Genomic DNA, 13243 nt, shown 5'->3' with positions numbered 1-13243 from the left:
AGGAGCCATTTTCTCTCCCTTTCTCTACTTATTCATTTTTCTGAATTAACAGTTTGTGGACTTGAGATTTCTGTTCACACTATTGATGCACGTCACTCTCTTATATTAAAACAACTACAGATCGATCAAGGATCTTGGCAAACAAATTAGCCACACGTGGGCATATATCTATCTATCTATCTAATATATACATATATATATACACAGATATATATATGTATATGTATATGGATAGCTTATTACCAGAATTCAATGTTGCCCACATCCGACATACTGTGTTTACTGTCTGTATACGAACAAGTGTCCTCCTTATAATGGACAACGAAGATATGTCACGTAGTTATTTAATTTAATACACATGACAATTCAGTTCACTAATTGCATTCGAAGCTAACCCGGGAGTGATGGATGATAGTCACTGACCAAAATATGTTCCAGCAAATTATAAGAGCGAAAAGCGCACAAAAAACAAAAAAGAGCTACTTATTTTTTCTAGTAATGATGAAAATTCTCCCAAACAAATTTCATAAAAGGGGAAAAAAAAAACAACCCATATACCACTCCTTTATACAATTGCAACCAACTTTACGTTTTCAAACAGCTAAATAGAAACTATATAGTTTATGTATGCACTAATATCTTCCACTCATACATTCTTATGATTTTTCTACTACGAAACTATATATGTTATATATCAATAATTTCATTCACTCAAAATGCCCCAAAGTCTCTTAAAGAGAACTCAGTCCTCTTTCTTGGCAAATTTGATGAGGGGTGCCGAAGTCCCAGAGTCAGGGAAACATCCCCGGCCTGACTAGTGCTCCCCATCCCAACAAGGGATCCGGATGTATTAATGTTATTTGTTGCACGGGAAGCAACATTACCATGCATGCCTACATGAGCCTCATCGGGGATGGCCATAAAACAACCATATGCAGGCAAGGTTTGACCATGATGATGACCAAATGTGGGTGCTGAGATCAGGGAGGTTGGAGCTGTAGTTGAGGGGGTACCTTGAAGAATTGCTTGGTTTCCCAAGGTGTACTGTCCATTATTGATGGTGTTCTTTGAAGGGTCTTTTTCTACAGCATTGATTTCGGATCTTCGCCCGTCTACCAATGTCATAGTTGTGGTTGATGAGGATAATATTGTTGTTGCTGTTGTTGTTTTACTGTTGGTCGTGTGCATTGGAGTTTGTGCAGAGACTGTGTTGTGGTTTTGGTTTTGGTTTTGGTTTTGGTTTTGGTTGTGGTTGTGGTGGTCCTCCTCAACCACTGAATCAACTGATTTGGCTAATTCATTGGCTGCATGATGATTTACTGTTATCACTTTTTGGTGCTCCTCATCTTTGGTCTCTTCTTTGTATATATCTTCCACCATGGGCTTCCACAGTCTCACCCTTGCATTGATGAACCAATTCGAAACCTGGATTTTTTGTTTTTTTTTTTTTTTGGAATTTATTAGGTATCATGCATACAGAGAGTTAAGTTGATGAGTTATAAAGAGCATGCATTTATTGCATCATTCATTGATTTCACAGAAGCAATGCGTGCATATGCAGGTGACAGATTTTATATTTTTGTCTATTGCAGCGAGAATGTCTTTCGGTAAAGGGAAACTGGGAAAGTGTTACGTTACATACACACATACAACCCCCCCCCCCCCCCCCCCCGACACACACACACACACAGTGGTCCTTAGAAATTAAAAGCGAGAGCCAAAATTTCATGCATCTTCATACTGAACCTATATCTTTCTTTATGCATCAAGACAATATTGTAGCATAACTACTAAAGATTGTACAATTTATTCTGTTTAAATAGAGGAGTGTAAATTAGTTCCTTTTTGCTTAAAATCATTGCTGCTTCGGTCTACCTTTACATGCATGTTGTTTGAATCTTTTTTTACAGCGCCATTTGAATTCACTGCACCAGAGTCGGTTAATATATTTTTGGGAGTTGAACACTTTTGAGTTTTCAAAAAGTAATAATTGATTTCATGAGTTTAACTTGTCATCACCTCGTAGTATTCCTGAAATATCATTTAACATTTCTGGTAGTAATTGACCCTAGAAAATCATAGTAACATGCATGCATTTTTGCAGTCCAAAAGGAGTAAGCACATATGAAGAATAACCCCTATATATTCAGCCATTTAGGGCAAGTAGTACATACTGCTGCTGTACTTACTCAATTTTTTTGGCGAATTTTTATTTCATTGTAAAAGACTTACGCCAGTGCTATGATTGGATACATGTTGACAACTTCTACTAATTAGCATATGTAATTTGTTTTATTTTGTCAATTTCGAGGTAAAAAGTGGAGATGGAGATCTGTTTTTAATCGATCAGAACTAAATACTAGTAATCTATTAATAAATCCAAAATTACAGTAGAAAATGCATATATGCATTCATTTTCTTTTGCCGGTAGGTATCAATATATTTATTCCCGCAGGAACCAATGTTCAAGTATTTCATGTAAGACTTGAAGCAATTTCCAAGTTTGCATCCTACGAAATCTTAGACTCACAGTTATTTCAAGAACGCTTACTTTTACAGATTTAATTACTTCTGATAGGTTTAACTTCTCTTATGTCGGGCCAAACAATTGAACATAACATTTCCATCCTTTCTTTGCTAGAATTGATAAGGTATGGTTGAAAAAAATGAAAAACTATTGTTATGTTTTCCATATAAATATAGGTCTTCCCTAGTTTTGTTGTAATAATTTTGTGAGTTGAATTTGGGATCCTGTGTATTTTTCTTTCTATAATCACTTTTCTTGCTGTTGATCAATAAAATAAAGGTTTCACCCAATAAAAAGAATGTTCATGCACATATGAATTTCCAAAAACATCTTGGAGTCCCCCTATATAAATATTCACGTTGAATTCCGGCAAATATTGAATCTAATAATTAAGGGATAATTTCATAAACCTCACTAAGTTTTGCAATAATTTCATTGAGATCTCTTGAAATTTTAAAAATTACACTTGTGGTAACAAAATCATAGATTCGGTCAAAATTTTAAATGAACACCCTAAAATGCCTTCAGTTTACATTACTTTCCTAAACAATTGTAAAAATACATAGTAAAAATATAAAGAAAAGCATCAAGTTTTCAATACCTATATTTAGAATTGAATAAGCAATGATTACAATAGTTTTATCACTATGATAAGTTACTGTACATGTTGCTTTAATCTTGATACACATTCCTTCGAAGTTGGACAAGAAAGTATTATCATAATTCTTTTTAGAGTTTGTGGATTTTTGATTTCTTGGAACTATGATAACTTAGTAGTAGTTTTAAATAGTTTCTTTCTAAGTCATTGTTGCTTTTGATACAAAGAGAAAAAAATCAACAAAAAAAAAAAACATTGGATCATATTCAAAGTTGTCAAAAGAAGATCACCTCTTCAACATTTGATAATGATAGCGATTATAGTCAGTACTTATAGTTTAGAGTTCTATAGCGTTACTCGCAAAATATTAAAAAAAAAAGACAAATAAGAAGAGAAAAGGAAAAAAAATATAATTATAAATCCCATTCTTTCTATATACATACCCAACAAGTGAGTGTTATTAAAATAGTAAGGTTAATATTATCATTTTAGTTGGACTTTTGAGGTAGGTGTAATTTCTAAATTTCAATGGAGCACAATGAAATTATTAGAAACCTTGGAAGAGGTTTTTGAAAGTATCCCAATAATTAATCATCTAGGTGATGGAGATGTCTATTTCTGGCAGGCATGATTTGGAATGATAGCCGTTTAGCGCATCATCAGACACTTGAGAAATATGATAGTAATTTACCAAAGGTGAATTTAGACACGACATGAATTGTCTGGGATGAACATAGAATCAAATTTGCAACACGAATATCTAAATAGTTGATCTATTTGCTTTTTTTTTTTTTTTTGGTTGAAAGATTAAGTCTCAAAACTATAAGTAGAGACGATACACGTATGGATGTAGTTTAGAACAACTTTAGCACAATCCAATATCTTTTCATTTTCGTTTTTATCGTATGACCATATATGCAACATTGGTGTTGGTGCATATACCTATAGTCCTTACACACATATGTATGCATCATGAATATCTACAGTTGTATACATAAATTGAACTTGTCTACTACTTTTATATCCATATACTTGTCTATTTTAGTCTGCATGAATCTTGTAAACTAATGCATATTGTTAATTTCTTTTCGTGGAATCTTAGGCAAAATATACACCTAGGAAAGCATGTTCTGCACGCTGCCCGGGCGCAGATATTCTATTGAAGTAGTGCACTTGTACAAGTAATGTAAAAAATTCTTAAAATCTTTCTTGCTAATTATCATGGAAATAAATTGAGCCACAACATTTTTAGACGAAGAAAAAGAAGCATGGTCGTTGTAAGACTAAAACTCATAGTTCTTTCTATCTATATGGTTCCTATTGCCTAGTTGTAAAAAAATTTTTTTTTAAAAGAAAGTTGTTTGTTCATCGTATATTCATCCGAGAACTCACGAAGGGCAGAAAACGTTTGATATAATTGTAAACTTTTAGATTTTGTTTTAGTACGAGAGCGATGTAATCGTCTCGTAATTGTCTCAACTTTCTTCAGTTTCTGTCTCTTCACCAAATTTGGGACAGCATATGAGGTACTGCTAACCGTTCATGTTTCAAGCAAAGTTGATGTTCCTAAAATATGATGTGGCCATTGAAGATGAAGATGGATTTTTAACTTCTGAGGCATATTATGACACATCAGTTTTCGTGGTCTAGAAAGGTGCGAGTGAGTACCTGATTTTTCGATAAACCAGTCTGTCGAGATAGCAAATGTTTGTCTGCATCACTCGGGTACCTGCAGAGAGACAACATCAGAACCCAATTCAGGACTCATCTTTCAAAATCCCACAACAATCATCACATCCCAACAATTCTTGCACTGGATTTCGTGACTCCTTAAATTATCAAATACAAACAAGATTCCATTAACAAAAGACTTTCTAAGACCAGACAACCTTTCCTTTCCTCATTGCACGAAAGCAAAACAAAAGGATGTCGTGATCTTTATGGCTAAAACTTTCAACCAAAAATCAACAAAATAAAAGGGTAAAAGTAAAGGCTGTTAAAACTGAGAGAGAGAGAGAGAGAGAGGGAGAGATGTACGGGTGAAGAAAATGCTCAAAAAGCCAGGCCCTCAGTATGTTAACAGATCGTTCAGGCAAGCCTCTCTGGGGCCTCCAAGTCTCGGGATCAAGCATTCCTAATTGATGAAGGGCTTTCTGCTGCCTAAACTTTTGCTCAAGCAACCGAAGTCTTGGGGTCTCTCCTTTGGTCAAGCCTATTGTACCATTCACATCTTTGTCTCCAAGAAGTTCGCATGTAACCTTCACCTGACCCAATATTGCATCCTTTATGCTCCGGAAATGCCTGGACATTGCCTTCTGAGCAAGGTTTGTGTATGGAGCTGCCGCCCCATATCCAATCACCGAGTCAAATGAGTGGACAATAGCTTGCATTTGTTCACAATAATGTGTGTACCTTGCATCCACCTGATTAATAAGCAAATTGGTACATTTTGTGACATGGTCATCAACAACTGAAACTTGACTGAAGATTAAAGTTAAAAAAGAAAAAAAAATGGCACTAAAATAATTGTATGGCACGTGAAGCTTTACATGTAACGCCAAGTCATTAACAGACACTTAGGCTTCAATTACGAGCCTTTGTTAGCAACCAAAACACTTTCTTTTGCTTCCGGAAGAAAGTGGAGTATCAACTGCACTTATTAATTAGGATATCAATTTCCTAATGCAGGCTTCAGTAGAGTACTTATTAATTAAGGATATCAATTTCCTAATGCAAACTTCAGTAGAGGACTTAATAATTCATTAACCAATTCAAAATTCATATCATCATGGGTAAGCATTTTGTATGGCTGGGAAGATTATTGGAGGAGTTGGAAGGTCCATTTCTTTGAAAGTTTCAGCGTAACATTAGGCTTTATTCTGACCTTCTTAGGAATTTTTTAATCGAAGCTTCTGATAATTAAGATGCCTTCTGTCAATGGTACAACTCAATTATATTAAAGAAATGTTTAAAATCATACAGTAACATGAAAAAGACATGGTCCCAAAATGTTTGAAATCCAAGCTGTTTGAGCAAAACATATTTGTTAGTACGGATGAATCTTTTGCTTAGCCTTCATGATAGATCCAAGATTGAATCTATAATGGAGGCATGTCGCTCCTTCCTCGACATGTACCCCAAGATGGTATCCTGTCAGACGTTCAAGTGAAAGAATGTACAGAAATGATAACACTTGGATTGTGCTATACTAGTAAATTTTAATCTCCAGCTGGCTTGGTAAAGCAAACACTTAGTTTAGTTCAAAGAAGAATCTCAATCTCAACCTGAATCTGTCGGCCGGATTTCTTATTGCATGCCAGGAGAGAAGTGGTCAAAAAGTTCAGGAAATTAACTATTCCTACCAAAAATTCCTCAATGCTACCATGTTGTAAAAAGAGGAGAAAGAGAGAGAATTGGATACATGCCTCATCAAGCATGGACAAGAGCTTGACCTTCTTCCTTTGGTACTCCGTCTTTTCAGCAGCTGATAAAGGCGGGCGGTCCTTGGAGCTAGCTGATGAAACTGCCCCTCCACTAGCATTCTCAACAATAGAAATCGTCCTAGGGTTTTCACTTTTCGGGCTCTTCAAATTTCCCTTCCCAACACAGCAGAATTCTTCCAGCAAATCCTGGGCAGCCCTCAAGTACCTAGAATTCCTCAAGACATTCCCGATTCTTGAAGAAGCTGGAAGTCCAACGTGAACTTGACTAGAATAATCCGTAACAATATTACCTAGTATATTTGGATTAGGTTCTTGATTCTTGAATCCACTGAAATTCATGGAGGGCCCTACTCCTTGATCAAAGAAGTACACCCCACCATCTCCTGGTCTCAGTTCTTGGAATTTGGCTGCTTCCAAGTTTGGCATCGAAGAAGATAATGACAATGAAAGCCCTTGAGCCTCCATGGCCCTTCCGATTTTGGTATTATCATCATCAACCTCGTTACCGTTAACGCGAACCCAAGAAAATTGAGAAGGATTTTCCAAATGATACTCTTGAAGATGAAGGCTAGGATGATGAGAGTCGGAGGAGTTTGGAACCGACATGTGGAGCGAAGATGTACTAGTTGGAGAAGAAGAAGATGCTTTAACATGAAGCGGGTTCATGAGCAGAAGCTGCATGAAAATTGGTAAAAATAAGAAAAGCACTGTAACACTGTTCAAGAATCATTAGTATAATTAGTCGTATTGCTTTTCTTACATCATTAAAAAAAAGTAGTACTAGTTTTTACTCACCTCAGCTTCGTTCACCACCGTCAGTGGTAGTTGCTGTTTTTGAGACCATCTATAACTGGAGGGGATCTGACCATCTAGCAGTAAATGATTAGCTGATTTACCGCGTCCCCGAGAGAAATCTATCATCTCTGTCAACATCCCGCCTCCGGTATCATCATAAACCTGTGGCTCTCCAGAATTAACCTCAGTTTGCACTTGCTGCTGCTGCTGCAGCTCAAAGTTTTGCACTCTTTGGCTGATCCACTCCATCCCTTGCTTCGTCGTGGTCGGAGATCTTTCATATCCATTTGAGAAGCTGTAGATTCCTTGATGGAAGCTTTGGGACATGGGCGTGTGAAGATACTCAAACCTGATAGTTGGGATTTGACGAATTCAATTACCCCTATTCTAGCTAGGCAGCTTGTGTAAGCCCTTGCCCTGTCAATTGTCAAAGGGAGGTGTAAAACAAGATTTTGGCAGCATCCCACTTGCTATTTAATATATCAACATCTTGCTTAATGTTAAATTCAAGAAGTAACAGTAATCTTTGTGCTGGAATAAACTACTGTGTGTAATAATATGAAACTGATAGACTATAGCATATTCTGAAGAATAACGGATGATGCACATGAAAATCAAGTTAAAGATCGATGGGAACTGATTTTGGAAACAGAAGGTAAAAGGCCAATGATGCCAGAATGAATGGTAAAGTTTCTTGATTTCTCTTAGTCATTTCTACTTATGTCGGTAAGTTACCTGTAATAAGATGGTAGTACAAGGTTGGATTTGGGGTTTGGGACTATTGGCGGCAGTAGCGAACCCGAAGCATCACCATCTTTGTGATGATCAGTGACAAATCGGTGGAGCTCGCCGTGGGTGCTGAATTGTTGATCTGCTTGTTTTAGGTGTTTGGAAGCTCATTCATGGAAGCTAGGGAATGATTTGCCAATCAGACAAGACACAAGCAAAGCCAGGGAGATGGGATAATGAAAGGAGAGGAGAAAAGGGTTGCCTTCTCTTCTTCTTCTTCAGCACTCTCACCCTTCACTTTCACCAAACTTTCTCTGTATGGACGTAAATACGAACTTATCATTTGCATATATTTTGTGACCTATAATATTGCGTCAAAAACTAAAGTGTGCAAGTAATTATATATGTACTAGTGAAAGTCATTCACAAGGGTAAATTCCCAAAAGGGTCTCGTAGGTTGCACTGTTCCGCATACCTATTACACTCATGCACTCTTATATGTAGCCGCCTATTGATACAAAATGTATTCACTAGGAATTTGAATAACCGTGCCAAATGTTTATATGACCAAGTTGTACTTTTATTATGACTTAATTGTGCCAAATGTTGCATGAACATGTTGTATCATCATCATCATCATCATCATCGGCATTGTTACTATTATTTTGAAAATAACATTAATTGTAACCATCTTTAGGTATACAACCTTATTCAAGTAATGTTTCTCTTTTAAGAAAGTTAGTGTTTGAAAGGAAAAAAAAACTTGTACCCATGAAGTCTGGCTCTTGTGACATTTTTACCCAAAAAAGTTTCATGTTTAGTAAATCAAGCCCCGCTTAAGTTTGGTGGATTATTATTGGAGACCTCTGGCAGAGATGGTGTAAGAAGAACAACTTGGTAATGGATCACCAATTGGAATAATTCTGGCATATATAAAGAGCACCCTCCAATTGCTGCAGATGTGCCTATTTTAATTCCCCTCCTCCCATTTGTGTTTTGGCTGCTTTAGCTAATGACTTTTGTGTAGCCAAACGATACCTCCTGAATGATATCACGTACATGTTTTAATTGATTTATGCATTTCTGATTTAGTTAGTTGTTTTTTTTTTAAAAAAAAAAAAACGTTTACCTTGTTGACTTGGAACTATGTGATGTGTAACTCTGTGGATGTATGGCCCACTGACAAGCTGAGTTATCGTACCAAATTAAACAAGAAATAAGAGATCATATCGGGTAGAGGTGACAAATCAACCCACTTAACTAGATTTATCCATACCCGTCCATGAATAGATGGGTATGTGTATCTTAAATTTTTGTATATGGGTATAAATGGGTTACCCAATAATACCCATTTAATAAATGGGTATTATTGGGTAACCCATCAAACCCAATTAACCCATTTAAAATTCTCTTTCCCCCAAGTCTCTTCTTTTCCCCTACCTTTTTTTTTTTTCAAATTTTTCATTTTGTCATGATGTTCGTTATTATTATTATTTGTTGGTTTTATTTTATTATTTTATTTTTTCTTAGTTTGTTAAGTTGCTCATTTTTTAGCATTACCAATTTATGATAAATTTTAGCCTACTTTCTTATCTTTATAAAATGAAATTTTAAATTTATATATGAAAAAAATGTTAGGGGTTCAAAATTTTTGGATTAAGTTTTTATATTAATTTTTATAGTACTTAATTCAAATTTTTATATTCGTATTATTCAATTATTAAATAATAGGTAATTTTGTGACATAGAGTATAAATGAAAAAAAATTGGTAATTAAGTTTATTGAACATTATAAGTAAATATTTAAAACTAATGATGGGTACAAAGAGTGGTATAAATTGATAACTTAGTTTGCAAAAATGAATTTAAATGAGTTTGCAAAAAGTTAAAATAAATGAGTTATAAATGGGTAATTGGGTTACCCAATTCATTTTTTGACTTACCCATCTAATTAAATGGGTATAAATGAGTTGACTCACTTATACCCATTACCCATTTTACCCAACTCAAACCCGCCCAAGTCACCCATTTTGACACCTCTAATATCAGGTAATGCAGTTTTAAATTGGGTGAGGTGCAAGTGTACCCGTAAATCGATTCAATCTAAGTTTTATCTTTCAAAGTCACAGTCGGATTTATGCATTCATGAAGATACTGGATTTGGTCTCTACAGAATATGCAAACGTAGCACTTCAAATTAGGGACAAATGTCTACGTACGTCGCTGAGAAAAGGAAATGTCATACCAGTTTAAGGAGAAATGTACTAGATCATTACGTACAGCTGCCCAATTTTTCTTCCCCCGGTCTCTCTTCCTTTTTTTTTGGGTCTCAGAGGTTTGAGTGGTTTGTTAAGTGCTAATTTGGTATCTCAAATTTCAGAAAATATTAGCAATTTTTGTATATGTAATCAATTTGAATTTTCTAAGGAATTACAAACGAGGTGTTTGAAAGAGTTTCTCTTTCCCATAGAAATTTCTATAAGACGACAACCAAGAAGTTCTAAAAAGAGTCAACATGTAATTTTAGGAAGCCAAAATCATTTAATTTTTTTTTTCAACAAACGACCAAAATCATTTAATAGAATGAGCTCAAATGAGGACCACTTAAAATATTGCCAAAAATGTATTTTTCACAAAGATAGAGAGACAAATCAGTTCATCGATCCTGTATAAGTGGGGGAGTGAAAATGTAATAAGCCATTTGTTAATTTTTCTTCGTTTTTAACCTCGTCTCATGTAAGTATAGTTTAATTATTACTTTCATTGTTTAAACTTCACCATTTGTCGAATGAATCTAGGAAAAGCATTTCATATTTTACAAAAAAAAACAACACTTCTATATATGATCATTTTAACTTTCCAGATCTGATCATAAATTTTATATTTCAATGCTGCAAGATACCTAATTATAATCTCAGGGCTTGCTGCAGCCAATGACTTCTAGCTAGGATTAATGCTTATACTTGGAAATCCTTCTTCACAGTTGGAAACTAGTATAGCTTCTTGGCTATTTGGTAGAGAAAATGAAGGACGACATGATCTCCAATTCTTTCCCCCCCCCCCCCCCCCCTGCATTCAGGGACCACTTCATCGCATATTTGACATCTTATTAGCTAGGCTAGATAGGTTGATCTACTCTTAATCATCTTACAGTTTTTCACTTTAGTTGTCCTTGCCTTCCAGCATCATCGTTTCAGTTAATAAAATATGAGGGTTCCATTAAAACCTCCAACCACTCCAATATTGAATTTCTGATAAAAGAAGAAGGAAAGTTGCAACAAGTATCCGAAATCGGAGTCCCTCTATAGTATAGTCACCTGAATGGCTGTTGAAAATTTTAAATTATTTGGAAAAGCTCATATCAAGACTCAAAAAACTGAAAATTCATAATCGGTATTCCAAGCTTTGTCAACAGATCAGTATGATTTCTTAACTATACTCTAAAGTTAAAATTCAAGCCTAAACACTTCTATCTTATTTTACTAAAGCAAACAGATAAAAAAAGATAGAAGGGTATAGATATATAGAGATTCATACTCTGTATAACCTTTCCGGGACTAAGGAAGAAAGCATTATCTTGACAATAATTAAGTTGCATGTCTTTGTAAGAGGTTGTGATGGTAAATGCACCATTTATATATTAACGGTTGTTTGGTTATATATATATATATATATGTTTACCTTTTGAAATAGTTACAAAGGCGTCTGCGTATTTGAACTATGCCAAAAAGTTCATAGACTAGTGCTATTATTTGCAGCATAGTCTAGACACTATCTACGAGTCAAAAACACTTGCGCACTGAACCAATTTTAACATTGAAAGCCAAAAAAAAAACTACTGAAACATCAAACTAGACACTTAGGTTTAAGTTACAAAATTTTAGAAGGCTTAAGATTACAAATATGTGGTCAAATGTTACAACAATGTGTATGAATTAACAGAGAAGATTATGCTAGTTTTGTGCCTTTTTTCAGTCATTAGCAATTAATTTGGCATGGTTATAAATAACTTTCTCACCCTTATTTTGCGTACAATTTTGCTTGAGAATGAAACTTTTGCAGGTAAAATACCACTGACCTCGCCTTTCATCATGTACCCTTATATATATATATATATATATATTCTCACTTACGTAATGGTAGCCAGAGACGAGGGTTTTGGAGGTGGGGAGGGATCAAACATCAGAGACAATGACTCCTGCAGTTAATGTAACATTTTACATGGGCATGAAACGGAAAGTAATCACAACAAAATGATGGAAGTTGTTTATTAATTAGAGAGTATGATTGCTTAAAGCTGGTAAGCAAAAAGGAGACTCATTCTGAAACAAGTTGTGGATCTATAGCTAACGGCTTGTGTGGTAACTTTAGTCGAAAGGGACCACTCTTCTCTTGTCGGAGGTGTTATGAGGTGCCCTTTGTGACTCATCAGAGGAGAAGATACAACGGCCTTCCCTGTTAAATTATGAGTTTGTGAGTGAGTGTGGGGGACTACCAAAAAGATGTGCATAGATGGTGACAACCACCATTATCTCCTGGCCTAGGTGATGAAATGGTCGGAAAAATTTTATAATGTGTATGCTACTTCTCCATGAAAGGTGCTAGTGATCGATAAAATTAGTCTTGTTCCCATTAGTTTAATCTGATGCAATTACCTCTTTTTTACCCTAAACTTTATACGGAGTACTCCATCGATGTTCTGTAGTGCATGGTGAAAGTGATGCTTATTATAACCAACTCGATTACTCTTGCTCTGTAAAGAGTTTAGAGTTAAATCGCAGACGTACCTAGCTTTACTTCTATTCCGCCATGTCCCTGTATGATTAGTAAAAACATGGGCATGGCTAACTCAGTTTAAGAAATGAAAACTAGATGATGATTTAGAAACTATCATTGATGAAAGTTGGACTGGTGAAAGGTAAGTGATATTTGAACTTAAACTTCAAAAATAGCTCCCAGCACATCATTTCAACATTTTAGTACGTGAAGAAATGTAGAGTGTGAGAAGATTCTTTTGGAGCATGCATATCATTATTCACCTTGATGAAATTGAAATTTGATATTCTACCTTACATTTTACTCAAAACCCCAAAAGAAAAAAAACCCTATTTACATTTTCCACAGTAATTTAGCATAGTTATTAAACTCGGT

General features: G+C 35.2%; 1 protein-coding gene and 1 long non-coding RNA gene across 2 annotated transcripts; one reads left to right on the top strand and one right to left on the bottom strand.

Moving 5' to 3' along the window:
- Window positions 1-499: 499 nt before the first annotated feature.
- Window positions 500-7690, bottom strand: LOC113712363 (BEL1-like homeodomain protein 2). Its single transcript, XM_027235754.2, has 5 exons — window positions 7364-7690; window positions 6551-7243; window positions 5163-5548; window positions 4794-4854; window positions 500-1425 (listed from the first exon to the last, which is right to left on the bottom strand). The coding sequence occupies exons 1-5, from the start codon at window positions 7688-7690 to the stop codon at window positions 712-714; spliced, it is 2181 nt and encodes a 726-aa protein (XP_027091555.2). The 3' UTR covers window positions 500-711.
- An 87-nt stretch (window positions 7691-7777) lies between these two features.
- Window positions 7778-8675, top strand: LOC140015355 (uncharacterized). The gene is made up of 2 exons (XR_011821978.1): window positions 7778-8047; window positions 8248-8675. It is a non-coding gene; the product is annotated as an uncharacterized lncRNA (long non-coding RNA).
- Window positions 8676-13243: the final 4568 nt, after the last annotated feature.

This window comes from Coffea arabica, chromosome 10e (assembly GCF_036785885.1).
Source record: "Coffea arabica cultivar ET-39 chromosome 10e, Coffea Arabica ET-39 HiFi, whole genome shotgun sequence".
Classification (NCBI taxonomy): Eukaryota; Viridiplantae; Streptophyta; class Magnoliopsida; order Gentianales; family Rubiaceae; genus Coffea; species Coffea arabica.
The sequence above is the reverse complement of the archived record's forward strand: the minus strand, read 5'-3'. Positions and strand labels throughout refer to the sequence as shown.